A 21,890-nucleotide genomic window follows, 5' to 3' on the forward strand; every position below is an offset into this window, starting at 1 on the left:
AAGCTCTCAAATAAAAACGAACATGCACAACTGAAACATTGTACTATTTCGTAGTAATTAACCATTTCTCTATTGATGTCTACCCAATGTGGACCTGACAGAGACAATGGAATATTTTCAAAGTTTTGGCAATGGAATGCTTAATATGTTTCCATTAAAAAGCTCTACATTCATTTTAATATCATCATTTTATAATGCATTTAATGTTGTTGTTTTTTTAAACGATTGAAAGCAAAATGGAAACCGACGTCAAAAAAGCACTAATCTCTCAGCACTAACCAGGAGTGAAGATCAGTGATGTAGTGAGTTAGTGGCGCCCTCACCATCTCCGTGAGCAGGTTCCAGTTGTAGCTGTAGATCTCTGGGGGGAGGTTGTAGACACGCAGCACGTTGGTCAGGATGCACGAGCCGTCTGGGGGCCCTGGGAGAATGACAGTGCCTTCAGAATCTATTCATACCCCTTGATTTATTCCACATTTTGTTGTGTTACAGACTGGATTAAAACGTGGCTAAAGCAAAAAAAATATACATGTTTGCTAATTTATAGGAAATAAAACACTGAAAAATCAGATTTACATAAGTATTCACACCTCTGAGTCTATACATGTCAAAATCACCTTTGGCAGCGATTACAGCTGTGAGTCTTTCTGGGTAAGTCGCACACCTGGATTGTACAATATTTGTACATAATTCGTTAAAAAAATTATTCAAGCTCTGTCAAGACAGCCATAGATATTCAAGCCAATTTAAGTCAACTGTAACCAGGCCCCTGAACATTCAATGTAGTCTTGGTAAGAAACTCCAGTGTATGTTTGGTCTTGTGTTTTAGGTCATTGTCCTGCTGAAAGGTGAATTTGTCTCCCAGTGTCTGTTGGAAAGCAGACAACCAGGTTTTCCTCTAGGATTTTGCCTGTGCTTAGCTCTATTCCATTTATTTCCATCCTAAAAAAAACTCCCTAGTCCTTGCCGATGACAAGCATACCCATATACCCATAACATGATGCAGACACCACCATGCTTGAAAATTTGAAGAGTGGTACTAATTGATGTGTTGTTTGATTTACTCCAAACATAACACTTTGTATTCAGGACATAGAGTTAGTTTTTGCCACATTTTGTGCAGTTTTACTTTAGTGCCTTATTACAAACAGGATACATATTTTGGAATGATTTTATTCTGTACAGGCTTCCTTTTTCATTTAGGTTAGTATTGTGGAGTAACTACAATGTTGTTGATCCATCCCCAGTTCTCTCCTATGACAGCCATTAAACTCTGTAACTGTTTTAAAGTCACCATTGGCCTCATGGTGAAATCCCTGAGCGGTTTCCTTCCTCTCCAGCAACTGAGTTAGGAAGTATGCCTGTATCTTTGTAGTGACTGGGTGTATTGATACACCATCCAAAGTGTAGTTGATAACTTCACCAGGCTCAAAGGGATAATCGATGTCTGCTTTAAAAATATATTTTTCTACCCATCGACCAATAACTACCCTTCTTTGCAAGGCCACCATGGACTTTGTGGTAGAGTGGGTTCATCACAGCACCCACGGGACACTGGAGGGTAGAAAGATTGGAGGAGAATTTGAATGAGAATAAGACAAAACATATATGATACACGTACAATAAAACACATCATGGTAGCAATAGCACCAATGATAAAGCACACCAGCACACCAACAAAATTACACCTAGCAGTGTTGTTAAAACGATATTCAATGACAGGCTGATTGAATTATGGCTAGTTCAGCAATTAGTTAGGTAACTTTCCAGAAGATAGCAACCCTACTATTACGCTTGTTGACACTGTGCTGCACTGGGATCGGAAGGCAATCATGGTTACGTTAAGACACTATGGCGTCGGCGCAACATATTGGTCAGAAAACGTACCTAGATGCAGAGATGGGATATGCCACTGTACTCCAACTTCTACCTTTACCACACTGATACTTCAAGATTGAAATACTGTCCTTTTCATCCTCATGCTAGCTAGCAGTAGTCACCGCAGCAATTTTGGAATGGCAGTGTCAGACAATCAGCTCATTTGTTGTTCAAACAATGTGCCATTCCATAATGGCTGATGTGGCCACTGCTGGATTGCACGGGGACAAAGTAATCACTGTTCTTCGAATGACTAGAAGTCTGCTTACAACGTAGCCGTACACGGTAGTTATATAGCAGCAGTCACGAAATCAAGTCATGCTGCGAATTTGTAAACACAGGAGGCCGCCATGAAAGATTGACAGCTGTACGGGGTATTGAATGCCCCCACTCCTCCAAACTAGGATGTTCATGTTGTTGTTCATGGTGGTGGTCATGTTGTTGTTCATGGTGTTGTTCGTCTTCTATGGTATATTGTCGATTGCACAATTTAATGTGCATCCCACCATTCAGTGTGCCGGATGGAAACAGGATTCCCAGAAAACAGAACAAACTACCAAAAAATGTATTCAATAACCAACTTTTCTGTAAAAAAAAATGAAACCAATCTGATCCCTACACAGGCTCTAGGGGAACCAGCACCGGCACCAGTCCCAAAAACTTTTCTGATGCAGCCACAAAAATGCCAGTTTCTTAGAAGTCTTTGAGACTTGTACCATACAGTTTATAACTGTGGCAATGAACACCACAAAATCCAATCTTTCGACTGGCAGCAAACATTTACAACAGGCTGTGGTGCATCCACTACCATGTCTTCACTAGCATCACTTGTTTTCTCAATTCTATTAATAGCCTTTGTTTGACCGCTCTAACTTTTACCTGCTCAATCTCTTTCACCCTTACAGGGCACTCCAGGAACCTGGGATCATGATCCCCACCGTCAGCCTTCTACACAGTTATTCAGCATACTCTGTCTGCACACACTTGAAACATGGCCAAATCCTTTACAATTCTTACAGTGCAGTGGTTTGAGTACGAAAGCTCTTACAGCGCATATTGTGGCAACCCGGGGGCCAGCAGGGAGCTGCAAAGAAAGGAGCAGGGCCTTGGTCAGCTCCAGAGGGCTAGAGAGCCAAGGTGAGTCAGTACCATGGACAGGCACCAACTGGGGCTGTTGATTCAACACAATTACTACTCAGTCCAGGTGCTGCAACCAATTGGCACCTGGAATTGGTCCCACCAAGTGAGTATAAGTAGAGGTGTAGTCACTCGGGCAGACAGGCAGAGGGTACGCACCTCGATCAGACGCCAAAGAAGATACTAGGCAATGTTTGACTCACCTCTCTCTCACTTCCATTTCTTTTCCCTGAAAGGAAGCGGACCCATTCCTGGGCAGCACACCACCCGGCGCAAGTTGAGAACAAGTATCGAAAGACCGGAATCATCGCTCTCTCTCTTTTGTTGTTCATTACCCTAGGCGGTCCGAGGAGCTGCCACACCGGACACCAAGTGACCCATCCGTTACCCGAGAGGCCTTTCAGTTGTATTCCTCCCAACCTTGAAGAACAACTTTTGTTTGAGCACCTCAAAACGGTCTCCCGCCATCTTATTTTGTGAGTTTCACCTCTGACTCCCCTGGGCTGCCACAATATGAACTGTAACTCAGTAAAATCTTTGGAATTGTTACATGTTGCATTTATATTTTTGTTCAGTATAGTTAGGCATGTTCCATTTTATGAGTTTGTCTGTTTGAGTAAAATGAATAACAATTGATAGTAAGAACAGAAACATAGCAGAAACAGTCAGTCAAATCCATTATTAAATGCATTTTATTGAATCATTTTTTGTTCTCAAACCAACAAAACCCAAACTATTTACACTTTTTAGGTTATTTTTCTGAATGCATTTGTTTTTATGTTACTTATCTCTAAAATATTCAAAACGTTTAAGCGATGGAACTGAGCCGACCATTTGGGTGAAAAAGAAAATGGATATCATTTGATCAAAATTGGTTTGTTAATGAATCATACATCTTTATGGAATTCATACATCAAAGGCATGGCAATCTCACCCAGGGGCATCACAGTGCCAAAACATCAATCACTTTGAACTTCAATGATTAACAGAAAGACAGAACAGACCCACTGTTCACCTACAGGTGACCAACAATTACTCCAACAAAGACAATGCTAACTTTTAAAAAATGAAACACCCAAATATAACTCAGAGAATAATAATTTAGAGATAGCTACATATTAACAGTTCACTGCAAACCAGTTAATAGAGGGCATTCTTATCCCACACGGATGGAGTTGAAAGATTGAAGTCAAAATCCACAGTATTCATAAAATACTTCAGTGACATTTTAGATATTCCTCCAGTTGCATTAACTAATATATCAACTGATCCAAACTATATATATATAAAACACTTTCCACTCAAAGTAGAGGGTCTCATCTCCCAAAGTTAATATTCATTTGTTTGACCAACCGAAGCAGTTGGAAAACACTTACAAAACAATGAATCCATTCAACCTGACTGACAGGGGAAGAATTGAGCTTCTCCATTGAAATCCTGGTTTCTATTAAAGAGACAGACAAACCCATGATCAACTGCATAGATGGCATACATACAAGTAACATACACAGCCATTCAATAACGTTAGTAAGATGCTTCTAATATACGAGGACATAATCTGTACAATGGTCAGTAATCAAAGTGTCAAATAGACAATCTACTCAGAGGACCACCAAGAAGAGATAGTGCCCTTTAATTATTGGAACACTGAAGCATTTTGTGTTCTTATGGCTCTATACTCCAAAAGTTTGGATTTGAAATCGAACAATTACTACGAGGTTAAACTATACATTCTCCCATTTTATTTGAGGGCATTTGTGTACATATTGGTTTCACCATTTACAAATGACAACACTTTTTATACATCATCCCAAAAATATTGGGACAAATTCACTTATGTGTGTATTAAAGTAGTAAAAAGTGAAATATTTGGTCCCATATTCATAGCACACAATGGCTACATCAAACTTGTGACTAAACAAATTAGTTGGATGCATTTGCTGTTTGTTTTGGTTGTGTTTCAAATGACTTTGTGCCCAAAAGAAATTCATGGTAAATGTGTTGGGTCATTTTAGAATCACTTTTTATTGTTAATAAGAATGTTTACAAACACTTCATGAATGCGGATGCTACCATGAATACCAATAATTCTGAATTAATTGTGAATAATGATGAGTGAGAAAGTTAAAAACGCACAAATATCATACCTCCCAAAAATGCTAACTTCCTGTTATTGTATTGGTGAGCATGTATTGGGGGTATGATCTCACTCATCATTATCCATGACTCATTCAGGATTATCTGTAATAATGGTAGCATCCACATTAATGTAGAAGTGTTTAGAAACATAATTCTTATATTCCTATTTACAATAAAAGTGATTCCAAATGACAACACATTTACCATTCATTTCTATTGGGCACAAATGAATCTGAAACAACCAAAACAAACAGCAAATGCATCCAACAAGTTTGTAGTCACATTGCTGATGTAACAATCGCGTGCTATGAATATGGGACCAAATGTTTCACTTTTCACTACATTAAAACACATAGGTGAATTTGTCCCAATACATTTGGTTCCTTGAAATAGGGGTGACTATGCACAAAGAGTGTTGTCGTTTCTAAATGGTGGAACCAATATGTACACAAATGCCCTCAAATAAAAGCAGAGAACCTATGCTTTAACCTCATAATTGTTTGATTTAAAATCAAAACTTGTGGAGTGCAGAGCCAAAATAAGAAAGATCTGCTTCAACGTCCCAATAACTACAGAGGTCACTGTATATCCTTCATTTTAAATGGGTGGTCCTCAATAGGATAAAAACACTTCTTTCAAATCAAGTGTCAAACTGAAAAATCATTGGGTCAAAAAATGACTGCGGTGATGGGGTACACAGTAATATGTAGTGGGGCACTGTGTAGAACTGTAAAGGAGCATATGGATCTATTTAACACACCCTTCCTGGTCAGCTCAGCTCCATAATACACAGGCTTCAGAATCCTCAGCCTGCATCTCCAGCTACATGTCTGGGCATTTAAAACTGGATAACAGAACAGTTCATCTTGCTTTGAAAAAAGGCAAACCATCAGTCTTAATCATCATCCTCAGGGATTGCCTTCAGTTCTACTTTGTTGCCATAGATGCTGGACAGAAATAAAGTAACATACAGCAGTATTGTTGGCCAATAAAACACCGTCTCGGTAAGTAGAACATTGACACCACCCCCCCTTATTCAAATGTTATAGTCCTTATCAGGTTCTCCAACTGGCTTTCACTCTTATTGTTAATATATGTTTTCGAGTTTGCCACACAAAGGCGTATCGCCACAGTTAAGGCATGTTGAACAGAAAAAAGAAAATACTTTTATATTATTTACATAGCAGTCAAAACTCAAGTGTATGGTGTTGAGCCTTTCTGCTTTTGTGTGTGTTTGAATGTGGTTTTCAAGAATGTGGTTCTTGAAAAGAGAGTATTTGAGAATGCTGCATGGACATGCGTGTAAAGCTCTGTGTGTGTGTGGTCAGTTTCTCCACTGTTCCAGGTCCTCTGCTACTGCAGCTGATGTGGGTCCTGCTCTTTCACCACCAGGGGTGCAGAGGAGGAGTGGAAGAAGAAAGGGCTGAGGAGCTTCTCCATCTCCTCTCCAGCAGAGGGCAGCTAGGAACAGTGAGAACTCTGTGGAATGAGAGCCAGTGAGAATGATGGGAGATAGGGAGAGAGAGGGAGCGAGAGCAAGAGACGGAGAGGAATGAAGATTTCCAAATGAAACAATACTGAAAACAGAATTTTCATAAAGACAGTTCCCAACATTACACAGTCCATATATTCACTATAAACATTAAATAGATAGAAATACACTCTTACCCATATGATGGTTGTCTTCTTGCTGTCAGCTCGTGATCAATCTCCAGGCAGTAGCTAGGTGACAGAAGGTTGGGGAGGGGGCATCTGGGCAGCAGGTCCCCTGATACATCCGCCTGACTGTCTCTCCCCTGCCTTCTCCATTGGCTGGTGCCAGTTGGTCAAACACTCTGGGCTGGGCTCTGCAGCAGCGATCATCATTCAGTCTTGGGAGTCCCTGCAGTCCCCAGCTCCATCCATGTTAAGTATTTTCTTTCCCCATCCCTGAAGACATACAGGGCTACTGGCAAAGTTTGGGGAATTTCCAGGTAATTCATTTACCACAGGGTTATTCACTCTATAAATCAATGTCTCGTGAATTTCCTTATTCTGCTAGTTTGTATATCAAGCCTTGCAGTTTTGTCCAAGTGATCTTGTTTAAAGTTAGGCCTAATACAAAAATATGGTTATGTACAGGAGGAAGAAGGCGTGTTCCTGTCTTTTGTTTTGAAAATCTTGTTTTCAGTGAGACGGTATTAACTCAGTCAAAGTTACATTTCTTGTTAAACCCTCCCTTTGTACTACAATATTTCTGTGCTCCTATCCCAAATGTGATGGCATCTCACAGTTTGAATGAACCAAAGTGCATAGTGAGAGTGGTCGGGGCAGCCCTCGTCAACAGTGAGTGTTGACGAGGGATGATGGGTGTCCCCCAGAGATCATACTACTAGTATCCTTTCATTTCCCCTCATCGCAGGGTTAAAATACCCCCACTGCACACCCTGAGACCCCTTTTAAACAAAAAAGGAAAAATAATTCTGCCTGCACACGGTCCAATTGAATGCAATGGTAGATTTGAGGTCAATGTCATTTGTATGTAAGGTTTTACAAAATCTTAAATTTCCTTTATTCTCAACCACTCCTCGCAGGTTTGTCCATCTTTGTTTCGTTTACATGTTCAAGGAGCAAAAAAAAAAGGTACTCCATATTTTTACTCCAGGAGACTTCTCTATTAAAGCGATGATATTGTTGTTTCCTTTATGCATGTTCTAAGTACCAAAAACTCCTGCTGTTTCTGCTTTTTGATTCAGTTTTCTCCTCCACGAACAGAAACACTTAGTCCTTGAGTTACAATACAGGCAGGAAAAAAAAAGAAAAAAAAAGAAAAAAAAAGACAATCTTTGATTTTTCGCCTGCACTCCTTGATGATCAGTCAGTTACAAAAGAGCCACATCCACTAAAGGGTCACATTGTGATGTCCTTCTTCCTTCCCACCAAAACAACACAGGCCACTGAATGTCCATTTTGCAGAAGCGCACTTGCAAAACCCTGCCCTTACCCACTATCCACCCTAACCCAAAAAAAACTGCACCCACAGAAATCTGTGTGTTTTGTAAACAACCAAAACTCCAGTAAGGAATAGTAAAGAGTCTTGTTCTTTATTTTTTCATAGTAATATTGTTTTTGTACGAACAGGATTTCAGAGGCAGTGTGTTCAACTGTAGCCTTCCCGAGTTCTTCCTCTTTTGTGTAAAAAAAAAGAAAAGAGTAAAGAACTCGCCGACCTCTTCAATCTTAGATTTTTTGTTTTTTTTAGATTCCATTTTTAGACATTTTGGAGGAAAAAAATCCCGTATCACTTTTTTTTTTTTTTTTTTTTTTACTTTTTGGGGAATACATTCAATGTTTTCTTAAGAAAGAAATAACAAACGCACTTCACATGGCGGTAATGCAACAAAAACTAAATTAAGGGATAAAACAAAAAAAAATAGCAGTGCTCATCATAGTCCAAATACTTTTTTTTTTTTTTTACTGATTATTCATGTATGTATTTTCATTTATATTCCTAAAAAAGAAACGTCATCATCAACAATAGCAATGAATAAGTAACAAGAATATGCTAACATTTTGTGCACCATCCTGTACATGGACAGTGTGATGCTAATTGTTTTGAGCAGAATCTGAAACCGCACACCTTTCACACGCAAGTTAAAGAGAACTGACAAGGCAACGTGATCACATCCCAGGAAAACTAAACTGGACTAACCTTCCAATCAATCATCATCCCCAGACTAAACCTGAAATATTAGGATATATGATTGACATACACGGGCTATACAGAGCACTTAACATAACCATAACACACTCAAAAAGTAAATGTCTCAATGGCCATTGAACATTCCCTCCATCCCATTCACCCTTTCAGAGTTCTTAGGCACAAATGTGCATGCATGCATGCGCACACACACACGCACGCACACACACATGCTCAGAGGTCGTGGCTGAGAGAAGACAGCGGGGAGGGGCACTGCTCCATCAGCCCGTACCCCAAAACACCCCAGAAACAAGTGGTGCTTTAACAACATATGAAGGAGCGCAAAGCCATAATCCTCCTCTACAAACGTCTGTATTTCTATTACGTTTCTCTGGGGATGAAGAGCTGGTGAGAGAAAGGATGTGTTGTGCCACTGCCCCCTCTGTCACACACACAATCATACACACGTACATACAAAGAAAGTCCCTCTGTACAAGAGGACACGTCTACTCATGGAAAAAACATCCATTCTTATTTGAACAAAATGACATAATGGCCTGGTATGTGTTCAAACATCTTGGTAAGCAATGGAGAAAACATAACAGACATTTGAAACATACTAGTCTGCACAATGCACACACACACACACACACGCATACATACACAGAAATATTAATCTCTAACCCCATTTGTTTTTCTATTTTTTTATCTTAGTTTTTTTTAACACAAGTGCAAATCTTCAAGTTTTTTTAATGTATTTTTTTGTAATAGCTTTACTTTTCATATAAATGTATTGTAAAAAAAAAAAAACAACAGTGTTTGTCTTTCAAGAAAGGATTTGTTTTTCTGATAAGGTTTCAAAATAAAAAAGGTCCCCTCTATCTTTGAGTTCCCCCTCCCAGTGAATCTATCCCACCAACCTTACACCTCACCTTACCCTTCCAGTTCAGATTTTCACGTGTATACGTACAGCATCTTGTGTAGATTCAATACACACACACCGTACGTACACTGACAACAAAAACCCTATTCAAATCCCCTCTTAATAATAAAGTGCATTAGTTCAGTTTAAGGTGCTTAGTCTTATAAGTGCCAAGGGATACCCATCATTCCTCTTTCCCCGACCACATCACGCTCCCTACTCAAGTGAACGATTGAAAGCAGGGGAGCCTTTCTCTTTTCAAGGGCAGGGAGATACAATCCTCTCCTCCCTCTCCCCATACAAGTTCTCCCCCCTTCTCTCTCTACCCGCCATTATCTTCATCCCCCTCTCTCCCCCCCCCTCCCTCTCTCCTCCTCTCTGTTCCCCATTCCCCTCCCTCTTTCTACCCCATCCCTCTTTCTCTCCCATCCTCCTCTCTTTCTCCCCCCTCTCCCTCCCCCATCCTCCTCTCCCCCATCCCCCCTCCCTTCAAGCAGTGCACATTCGTCATCAGATTTGTCTGATTAGTAGACAGAAGGCCTCAGGTAGTAGCTATTGCCGCTGATCAGATCTGGATCAGTAATCTTCCACCATCTCCATCTCATTCAGGCTCAGACGCTCGCCCGCGTTGTGGTATGAGTACCCTGCAGTCAGGGGGGGAGAGAGATGGAGGGAAAGAGAAAAGTAGGAGGATGGAAAAGGAGAGGGAAGATAGATGGATGTGGGAACGCATAGAGCAGTTCAATCAGTTAGAGCTATGAACAGCCTCCCAGCAGCCAATGAGAACATCCATCAGGTATGCAGTTTCCATGAGTTGGGTGGCCACAGGTCATATTCAGGTACATGTAAGGAAGTAATAAGTACACTATGTAACAGGTGTCAATAGGCTGAAGAGGCCAGTCCTACCTAAGATGCTGGGGTCAGAGTGCAGCACCACAGGCTGTTTCTTCTTCTTCATGGCCCCCTGGGTGTCGTACAGCCCTCCCTTCCCCATCTGGGCGGCCTGGAACATGGACTGCAGGGTGCTGGGGCTCACTCCCCGCATGGAGTCCTGGAGACAGATAGGAGGAGGAGTTATGAGGGATCCACTAAGGTGAGTGTCACGCATAGCAGGGAGACTTGTGAGAAACAAGTCTTACCGGCAGAGGGAAGTTGCTCATGGCCAGCCCTGCTACTTCCTTTGATAGCTGGGTGAAGAAGAGAGGACAGGGCGAACGGCAGATCATAATATGAACCAAGGCATCCTCAAAGCTATAAGTTCTCACACACACACACACACGCACCTGTTGCTGCTGCCGCTGCAGGTTCTGTTTCTGTTTGGCACGGCGCTCCAGGAAGTGCTTGGCGAACTCTTTGGCTTCCATGGTGTCTCCCAGGTAGGAGCGGATAAAGTCATGGACCTCGTAGGGAGACTCCACCTCCTTCAGGTACGCCACGATGGTGGACACTGGACACACATGGTGATAAGATAAGCATAGATCCCATGGGGACAAGACAGACAGAAGAGAGGGAATGGAAAGCCTCAAATCTGAAAAGATGGGAGGAAAAAAAACTTAAAAACACTATAGACAAGGGCCCGGTTTCCCAAAACATCTTAACCAATGTTCCCTATAAGCTCTGTGCGGGTGCGCAGTAGCCCCGAGACTCCCGCGCAGCTCTCCCGGGACGAGAAACACAGTATCAACCCATGGAGAGAAGCACGAGATCGAACTTCAACTTTCTAGAGTTTTCCCTGTAAGTTAACACAAGCAACGTTTCCCTTCACTGTGGCAATTGTGATCGAATCAAGGCAATATAAGCCACTTTCAATGCAACATACCGAAACAAAAACTAACTACGCAAGAGATTCTGTTGTAGGCAGAACGCATCAAAGTAGGATTCTGTTGCACTGACACGCTCAACACAGACCGGTGCGGCATAACCAATCAGAGCTGTAGTAGGAATGTGAGTAGGTACGCTTGTTTTGAGATCAAAGCAAGAGGTGATTGTAGCCACGTGTGCACATTTAGTTCATATCCTTTGCTAGTGAGTTATTAGCCCAGTTATAGATCCTTTGTAATCAGTAAAAGGGGAGTGATTGCTTCCTACAAGAGCACAAAACGTGTACATTTCTAGACATCTTTGTCTTAAACGGGCAGTGTTGTATTTTGACACAGGCTTGATTAAGCTGCCAATAGGCAGCAGGTAGCAGGTAGCATCATTTGTCTCACTATCTGTAATAACGGCATGGGAATAATAATGCATTTTAATTTTGCAATGTGGTTTCTTGCATCAAACAACACTTTCAGTCACCTCTGAAGGGCAAGTGGATAAAAAATTAATGTCAAGCCCCGCATGTTTTTTTCACAAGTCTCATGGAATGTAGGCCTACATTAAACACCGCACATTGGCTGCTACTATAGGCAGAATGAAAGAACAGCTACCGACCAGTGTTAAAACTACATTTAAAGCAGGTACAGCCTCAGTGTTCACAGTAAACGTGCGCTAGAAGTTGCACAGAATTTTCACAACATTCAAGTTTGTGCCCTGCAGACCTGAAATTTGCTGTGCCGAAACAAATTAAAGGATACATTGATCTTAAGGCTAAGTTTGTTTTTAGAACCGACGGAAGAGCATCTTTACATTTCCGAGCCGTTTCCCAAAACAGTCTTTATTAATGTTACACTTGAAATCGCTCGTAATCTAACGCCTACCTCAGACCACTTATAGAACAGCTAAGTGTATCTTTAGATAACCGTTTGCCCTGCCGCGTCACTAAACATAGAATGAAAATGTTTGTCCCTCTGTAACCGCTGAAAATGTAATATTTCTCAACATAAATAGCCTAAAAAGTTTGCAATATTATAAACAAGCGAAGCAAGGAAACCTTTTTTTTTAAAGTAAAAACCAAAAACCAATTCATATTATAGGAATATAAGGCTAAATATTGACATCACTTTCATGTACAGTACCAGTCAAAAGTTTGGATACCCCTACTCATTCAAGAGTTTCTTTATTTTTCAGGGGAAGAACGACAGATTTGTATCTTGTCAGCTCGGGAATTCGATCTTGCAACCTTTCGGTTACTAGTCCAACGCATTCTCTCAACCAGCTTCACAAGGAATTAATTTCGAACAGTCTTGAAGGAGTTCCCACATTTGCAGAGCACTTGTTGATGCTTTTCCTTCACTCTGTAGTCCAACTCATCCCAAACCATCTCAAATGGGTTGTAGTCAGGTGATTGTGGAGGCCAGGTCATCTGATGCAGCACACCATCACGCTACTGATTGGTCAAATAGCCCTTATACAGCCTGGAGGTATGTTGGGTCATAGTCCCTCTATCATTTGTTTTTCAACAGGACAAAGTGTAAACCAGATGGGATGGCGTATTGCTGCAGAATGCTGTGGCAGCCATCCAGGTAAAGTGTGTCTTGAATTTTAAATAAAATCACAGACAGCGTCACCAGCAAAGCACCCCCACACCACCTCCTCCATGCGCCATAGTCGGAACCACACATGCGGAGAGCATCCGTTCACCTACTCGGCGTCTCACTAAGACACGGCAGTTAGAACCAAAAATATCACATTTGGACTCATCAGACCAAAGGACATATTTCCACCAGTCTAATGTCCATTGCTCATATTTCTTGGCAAAAGCAAGTCTTTTCATCTTATTGTTGTCCTTTAGTAGTGGTTTCTTTGCAGCAATTTGACCATGAATGCCTGATTCACGCAGTTCTCTTGATTCTCCTCTGAACAGTTGATGTTGAGATGTTTCTGTTACTTGGACTCCGTGAAACATTTATTTGGGCTGCAATCTGAGGGTGGTAATTCTAACAACACCAACAACATCTCAGATTGAGTTCAGGGTGTTAAATTGGAGTGCCTATTGTCCGGATCTCTGGCAGTCTCCATGGGGGTACCACAGGGTTCAATTCTCGGGCGGACTCTCTTCTCTGTATATATCAACGATGTCACTAGCGTCCCACCTCGTCAACAGCCAGTGAAAGTGCAGGGCGCCAAATTCAAAACAACAGAAATCCCATAATAAAATTCCTCAAACATACAAGTATTTTACACCATTTTAAAGATACACTTGTTGTAAATACAGCCACAGTGTCCGATTTCAAAAAGGCTTTACGACGAAAGCACACCAAACGATTATGTTAGGTCAGAGCCAAGTCACAGAAAAACACAGCCATTTTCCCAGCCAACGAGAAGAGTCACAAAAAGCAGAAATAGAGATAAAATGAAACCTTTGATGATCTTCATCAGATGACACTCATAGGACTTCATGTTACACAATACATGTATGTTTTGTTCGGTAAAGTTCATATTTATATCCAAAAATCTGAGTTTACATTGGCGAGTTATGTTCAGTAGTTCCAAAACATCTGGTAATTTTGCAGAGAGCCACATCAATTTACAGAAAAACATGGCTAAAATATACAACTGTTATGCATGGAATTTTAGATCCACTTCCCCTTAATGTAACCGCTGTGTCAGATTTCAAAAAACTTTATGGAAAAAGCAAACCATGCAATAATCTGAGTACAGTGCTCAGACAACAAATCAAGCCAAACAGATATCCGCCATGTTAGAGTCAACAGAAGTCAGAAATAGCATTATAAATATTCACTTACCTTTGATGATCTTCATCAGAATGCACTCCCAGGAATCCCAGTTCCACAATAAATGTTTGTTTTGTTCGATAATGTCCATCATTTATGTCCAAATACCTCCTTTTTGTTCGCGCGTTTAGCCCAGTATTCCAAATTCATGACGATCACTAGGAGCAGACGAAAAGTCAAAAAGGTCCGCTACAGTCCGTAGAAACATGTCAAAGGATTGATTGTATACATCTTTAGGATGTTTTTAACATAAATCTTCAATAATGTTCCCAACCGGAGAATTCCTTTGTCTTCAGAATTGCAATGGAACGCAAGCTAACTCTCACGTGAACGAGCGTGGCCAGCTCGTGCCTCTCTGGCAGACCTCTGACTCATTCCCCTCTCATTCGCCCCAACTTCACAGTAGACGCATCAAACAAGGTTCCAAAGACCGTTGCCACCTAGTGGAAGCTATAGGAAGTGCAATATGACCCCATAGACACTGTTTATTCGATGGGCCAAGAGTTGAAAAACTACAAACCTCAGATGTCCCACTTCCTGGTTGGATTTTTTCTCAGGTTTTTACCTGCCATATGAGTTCAGTTATACTCACAGACATCATTCAAACAGTTTTAGAAATGTCAGAATTTGTCTATCCAAATCTAATTATATGCATATTCTAGCTTTTATGGCTGAGTAGCAGGCAGTTTAATTTGGGCACGCTTTTCAATCAAAATTCCCAATGCTGCCCCCTACCCTAGAGAAGTTAACAAACCTCCAAACGAGCTTCAATGCCATACAACATTCCTTCTGTTTTCTCCAACTGCTCTTAAACGCTAGTAAAACAAAATGCATGCTTTTCAACCAATCGCTGCCCGCACCCGCCCGCCCAGCATAACTACTCTGGACGGTTCTGACCTAGAATATGTGGACAACTACAAATACCTAGGTGTCTGGCGACCTGTATGCTGCGACCTGTATGCTCTTGTAGGCTGGCCCTTGCTACATATTCGTCGCCAGACCCACTGGCTCCAGGTCATCTATAAGTATTTGCTAGGTAAAGCTCCACCTTATCAGCTCACTGGTCACCATAACACCCAACCGTAGCACGCGCTCCAGCAGGTATCTCTCACTTGTCATCCACAAAGCCAACACCTCCTTTGGCCGCCTTTCCTTCCAGTTCTCTGCTGCCAATGACGGGAAATAATTGCGGATGTATTATTATTTTTTTTAAATACTTGAAGTTGGAGACTTATATCTCCCTCACCAACTTTAAACATCAGCTATCTGAGCAGCTAACCAATCGCTGCAGTTGAACACAGCCCATCTGTAAATAGCCATCCAATCTACCTACCCCATCCCCATATTGTTTTTATTTACTGTTTTGCACACCAGTATTTCTACTTCCACATCATCTGCACATCTATCAGTCAAGTGTTCATTTGCTAAATTGTAATTACTTCGCTACAATGGCCTATTTATTGCCTTACATCCTCACGCCCTTTGCACACACTGTATATAGACTTTTATTCTATTGTGTTATTGATTGTACGTTTGTTTATTCCATGTGCAACTCTGTTGTTTTTGTCGGACTGCTTTGCTTTATCTTGGCCAGGTCGCATTTGTAAATGAGAACGTGTTGTCAACTGGCCTACCTGGTTAAATATATATATTTTAAATAGACTGTCGTTTCTCTTTGCTTATTTGAGCTGTTCTTGCCATAACATAGCCCTATTTGGTAAAAGACCAAGTCCATCTTCTGTATACCAACCCTACCTTGTCACAACTTCTGATTGGCTCAAACGGATTAAGAAGGAAAGAAATTCCACAAATAAACTGTTAAACAAGGCACACCTGTTAATTGAAATGCATTCCAGGTGACTAACTCATGAAGCTGGTTTAGAGAATGCCAAGGGTGTGCAAAGCTGTCATCAAGGCAAGGGGAGACTACTTTGAACAATCCCAAATATCAAATATATTTTTATTTGTTTAACACTTTTTAGGTTACCACGTGTTATTTCATAGTTTTATGTCTTTAACTATTATACCACAATGTAGAAAATAGTAAAAATAAAGAAAAACCTTGGAATAAGTAGGTGTGTCCAAACTTTGACTGGTACGGATTGTGCAATCGATAGACCTACAGTTGAAGTCAGAAGTTTACATACACCTTAGCCAAATACATTTAAACTCAGTTTTCACAATTCCTGACATGTAATCCTCGTAAAAATTCCCTGTTTTAGGTCAATTAGGATCACCACTTTATTTTAAGAACGTGAAATGTCAGAATAATAGTAGAGAAAGTTATTTATTTCAGCTTATAGTTTTTTCATCACATTCCCAGTGGGTCAGAAGTTTACATACACTAAATTAGTACTCGATAGCATTGCCTTTAAATCGTTTAACTTGGGTCAAACGTTTTGGGCAGCCTTCCCACAATAATTCACCCAACTTATCACCCATTCCTCCTGCCGAGCTGGTGTAACAGACAGGTTTGTAGGCCTCCTTGACCGCAGACGTTTTTTCAGTTCTGCCCACAAGATTTCTATAGGATTGAGGTCAGGGCTTTGTGATGGCCACTCCAATACCTTGACTTTGTTGTCCTTAAGCCATTTTGCCACAACTTTGGAAGTATGCTTGGGGTCATTGTCCATTTGGAAGACCCATTTGCGACCAAGCTTTAACTGATATCTTGAGATGTTGCTTCAATATAGCCACATAATTTTATTTCCTCATGATAACATCTATTTTGTGATGTGCACCAGTCCCTCCTGCAGCAAGGCACCCCCACAACATGATGCTGCCACCCCCATGCATCACGGTTAAGATGGTGTTCTTTGTCTTGCAATTCTCCCCATTTTCCCTCCAAACATAACGATGGTCATTATGGCCAAACAGTTCTATTTTTGTTTCATCAGACCAGAGGACTTTTCTCCAAAAAGTACAATCTTTGTCCCCATGTGCAGTTGCAAACCGTCTGGCTTTTTTATGGCGGTTTTGGAGCAGTGGCTTCTTCCTTGCCTTTCAGGTTAAGTCGATATAGGACTCGTTTTACTGTGGATATAGATACTTTTTCCTCCAGCATCTTCACAAGGTCATTTGCTGTTATTCTGGGATTGATTTGCACTTTTCGCACCAAAGTACGTTCATCTCAAGGAGACAGAACACATCACCTTCCTGAGATGTATGACGGCTGTGCGGTCCCATGGTGTTTATACTTGTGTACTATTGTTTAAACAGATGAAACTTCTGACCCACTGGAATTGTGATACAGTGAATTACAGTGAATTATAATAGAAATAGTTGGTAAACAATTGTTGGAAAAATGTATTTTGTCATGCAAAGTAAATGTTTTAACCGACTTGCCAAAACTATAGTTTGTTCACAAGAAATTTGTGGAGTGATTGTAAAATTAGTTTTAATGACTCCAACCTAAGTGTATGTAAACTTCCGACTTCAACTGTACCTAGTATTAAGCCATTAGGCTACATCTGAGCCACTTCAATATTTGTATCTTTTAGGACAAAATTATGATCATTTCACTGTAGCCTAACCAATAACCCGAAGGTCAACATATTAGGTCTATGGCAATGTCGCTTAACTTGCTTCTTCATGTTTATTTATTGCAATTATTTTAACTTCTCTAGGGTAGGGTGCAGCATTTGGAATTTTGGATGAAAAGTATGCCCAAATTAAACTGCCTTCTACTCAGGCCTAGAAGATAGGATATGCATATAATTAGTAGATTTGGAGAGAAAACACTCTAAAGTTTCCAAAACTGTTAAAATAATGTCTGCGTATAACAGAACTGATTTGGCAGGCGAAAACCTGAGAAAAATCCATTCAGGAAGTAGGCTTTTTTTTTGTTTGTGTAATTTTCTATTCAATGCGATTACAGTATCCATTGACTTAGGACTCAAATTGCAGATCCTATATGCCTTCCACTATATGTCAACAGTCTTTAGAAATTGTTTCAGGCTTGTATTCTGAAAAATGAGGGAGTAAGAGCAGTCGGAATGAGTGGACCCTGCCGTGTCACAGATCTTTTTCATGCGCGCGACCGAGAGAGTGCCTTTCTTGTTTACCTTTTATATTGACGATGTTGTTGTCCGGTTGAAATATTATCGATTATTTAGGCTAAAAACAACCTGAGGATTGAATATAAACATCGTTTGACATGTTTCTATGAACTTTACGGATACAATTTGGATTATTGTCTGCCTGTTGTGTCTGCGTTTGAGCCTGTGGATTACTGAAGAAAACTCGAACAAAACTGAGGTTTTCAGATATAAAGAGAGACTTTATCAAACAAAAGGAACATTTATTGAATAAATGAATGTCTTCTGAGTGCAAACATATGAAGATCAAAGGTAAGTGATTAATTTTATCTCAATTTCTGACTTGTGTAAGTAACTCTTCTACTTGGCTGGCTACTGTTTATAATGATTTGTCTGCTGGGCTATGTTCTCAAATAATTGTAAGGTATGCTTTCACCGTAAAGCATTTTTGAAATATGACATAGTGGTTGGATTCACAAGAAGTTAATCTTTAAACCTATGTAGAATAGTTGTATCTTTTCTGAATTTTTATAATTACTATTTCTGTATTTGAATTTGGCGCTCTGCAATCTCACTGGATGTTGGCCAGGTGGGACGCTAGAGAGGTTAATTGGTTTAATAATTTAATTGTACTTGAAGCTCAATTCCTGCCTTCCATTAGGCTACAATGATTTGTTGAGCAATTACGAAAACCGTTGTCATCCTGTCCTAATTTTTAGGTCACGTTGATATTTTCTATAGTTTACACATACTGAGGAAATGCAGAACTTACATAAACATTGCATGCAAAATAGCACAAGACACTTATGATTGCATCATGGCAAACATTAAAAACACAATAGGCTACAGAACACTTCTCTCGAAGGGAAAATGTACTGTGTAACATTTTTTTTCTTCTTTTCAAGATGACTTTGAGAAGCCATAAATCATTTAAGAGCTAGAGCGAGCTCTTCAGCCTATATTCTGGAATATTTTTCAGCACAGGACAGCTCCTGTAACAACACAGTTAACTTTCACTTTGTAACAAGCGCACTGTGTGGCGTTTGGGGAAAACAGGTGCGATGTCGTCGACCGTTATTTACACGATGCATCGTTCAAAACTCTCGGAAGCCTACTTTCGATCGCTCATCGGGAAACCGAGCCCAGGGTGGGGGATTGAGTGATATAGGAGGAGCGCTGAACTATTGATTGTTCTATAGGGACAGCGGGTGTGGAGAAGGAAGCAAGTTAATATCCAGAGAGAGGAACTCTGACAAACAGCATAGACTACCGTCCAGTGGAGAGGAGGTGTTGTTGGCTTGGGTGTTGAGGGCATGCAGCATCTGTTCACACCAGGTGGTGAACCCATCCTGAGGCGTCTTCATGCCCTGCAGCAGCTTCAGCAGCTTGTCCTCCTCATCCGTACGCTGCTTCCTACAGCTCAGCATATACTGCTCACTACAGAGAGGGAAGAGAGGGACACAAGACACAGAAAAGGGAGAGGTTTAACATTTAAATATACAGACACATTTACAGACACCTGGACACACACTCAACATGTACTGCTCACTGCAGTGAGAGGGAAAGAGGTACAGGTTAAATTAACACTTTACACAATAAGGGCAGGTACCCCTTGGACTAAAAAGCATTTTCAATAGAGAATCTCCACTGAGCAACCCTTATGAAAACACACCAATACCATTTACTGTTCATAGGGACAGGTGAGTGAAAGTTTTACACTCAAAACCCACACCTAATATGAAGCTAGTATAGACAGGCAGAACACAAAACATTAGGAACACCTCGAGTTGCACTCCCTTTTGCCCTCAGAACAGCCTCCATTTGTCAGGGCATGGACTCTACAAGGTATTAAAAGTGTTCCTCAGGGATGCTGGCCCATGTTGTCTCCAATGCTTCCCACAGTTGTGTCAAGTTGGCTCGATGTCCTTTGGGTGGTGGACCATTCTTGACACAAACAGGAAACTGGTGAGTGTGGGAAAAACCCAGCAGTTTTGCAGTTCTTGACACACTCAAACTGGTGCGCCATACCCCGTTCAAAGGCACTTAAAATAAGTATTTTCACCCTCTGAATGGCACACACACACAATCCATGTCTCAAACCTTAAAAATCCTTCTTTAACCTGTCTCCTCCCCTTCATCTACACTGATTAAAGTGGATTTAACAAGTGCCATCAATAAGGGATCATAGCTTTCACCTGGATTCACCTGGTCAGTCTATGTCATGGAAAGAACAGGTGTTCTTAATATTTCGTACAGTCTGTGTCTGTTGTCAGTACCTGAGTGAGGGGCTGCTGCGGCTGTTCTTCAGTCCCTGCATGCTGCTACTTCTGGTCTGGTTCTTCACTGCCTCGTCCCACAGACCCATGCCGCCCCCAGCCTTACCCTCCATCCCCCCTCCGCCTCCCCACAGGCTGCCCGTGACAGCACCTCCGTCCCCCCACTGACCCATGGAGGAACCCCCCATTGACAGGCCTTGGTGCTGAGGAGAGAAAAGAGACGGAACATCAATATTAGAACAGAGTGTGTAGGAAACCAACAGAAAAGCATAAAATGTAATACACTAATGCTTTGTATCGTGTCTACAAGAATTTTCACTGCCACTCACTGTGAGTGCTATGTGGGAGTGTCAGCACTCGGTCTCATTTTCCCTCATTTGTGGATGACGTGTCTGTGCTCACACAGTCCCTCTCTTGCTATTTGAATAGGCTTTCTTAGGCAGAGTGAACATGGGTAATCCCATCAATTCTGAAGAACACGTACCTGTGTGTGTATGCTATTACGTATGCTATTTTGCCATCTGTGTGTGTGTCTGTGTGTGTGTTTAGTAACTACTTACACGTTCTCTCTGCTGCTGCTGGGCTCTCTGCTGCTGTTTAAGAAGCCTCTCTGCCTCCTGCATGTCAAGCAGACTGAGGCCCTTGGCCCCTGACTTGTTGAGACCCCCAGTGCCCCAGCCAGACCCCACCCCGGAGCCTGAGCCCTGCTGGGGGGCCTGCTGGAGCAGCTTCATGATCAGCTCCTGCTGCTGGCGACACTGGAGGAAGACACACACAGTATGACGATATGGTACAACATAAGATGGAAACACACACACACACGTCAGATACACACAGCCAACACTCGCCGAGACAACAAACTACCGCCCAATTACAATTGCCCTTTGTGAGATAAATAAAGCTAGATAAAGTAATTCTCCTCCTCCGTCTCACTCACCTGTTTGCGTCTGAAGATCTCCTCCTCCTCCCTCCTCTTCTGCTCCTCCTGCTGCCTCCTCTTCTCTTCCCTCCTCTTGCGCTGTTCCTCCTCCTCGCGCTTTGCCCTGAGTTCAGCTTCTCTCCTCTCCTGCTGGAGCTGCCCAGGGGTCAGGGGACAAAGGTCATGGGGGTCAGGGTGGAACACAGATTGTTTTGTTTTCAAAGAACAAGTTCAAAATGAAAAAGGGGCAAAAGGGATGTTTTGGACTGTACTGTCCTTATGGGTTCTACTCT

General features: G+C 41.4%; 1 protein-coding gene and 1 long non-coding RNA gene across 4 annotated transcripts in view; both read right to left on the reverse strand.

The window, feature by feature from the left end:
* Nucleotides 1-3,689: 3,689 nt before the first annotated feature.
* Nucleotides 3,690-10,107, reverse strand: LOC110531652. Its single transcript, XR_002474734.2, has 2 exons — nt 6,823-10,107; nt 3,690-6,633 (listed from the first exon to the last, which is right to left on the reverse strand). It is a non-coding gene; the product is annotated as an uncharacterized LOC110531652 (long non-coding RNA).
* A 119-nt stretch (nt 10,108-10,226) lies between these two features.
* Nucleotides 10,227-21,890, reverse strand: part of LOC110531653 (GRB10-interacting GYF protein 1) — a 33,735-nt gene continuing 22,071 nt past the window's right edge. For all 3 annotated transcript variants that reach the window (XM_021614966.2, XM_021614968.2, XM_021614965.2), the window contains exons 18-25: nt 21,616-21,753; nt 21,239-21,436; nt 20,679-20,881; nt 19,673-19,839; nt 11,039-11,202; nt 10,895-10,942; nt 10,662-10,806; nt 10,227-10,399 (exon numbers count right to left, since the gene is read on the reverse strand). In XM_021614966.2, the coding sequence (XP_021470641.1) occupies nt 10,332-10,399; nt 10,662-10,806; nt 10,895-10,942; nt 11,039-11,202; nt 19,673-19,839; nt 20,679-20,881; nt 21,239-21,436; nt 21,616-21,753 (1,131 nt within the window). In that variant the 3' untranslated portion in view covers nt 10,227-10,331. The remainder of the gene's footprint in view (nt 10,400-10,661; nt 10,807-10,894; nt 10,943-11,038; nt 11,203-19,672; nt 19,840-20,678; nt 20,882-21,238; nt 21,437-21,615; nt 21,754-21,890) is intronic.

Source organism: Oncorhynchus mykiss, chromosome 9, assembly GCF_013265735.2.
Source record: "Oncorhynchus mykiss isolate Arlee chromosome 9, USDA_OmykA_1.1, whole genome shotgun sequence".
NCBI classification, from domain to species: Eukaryota; Metazoa; Chordata; class Actinopteri; order Salmoniformes; family Salmonidae; genus Oncorhynchus; species Oncorhynchus mykiss.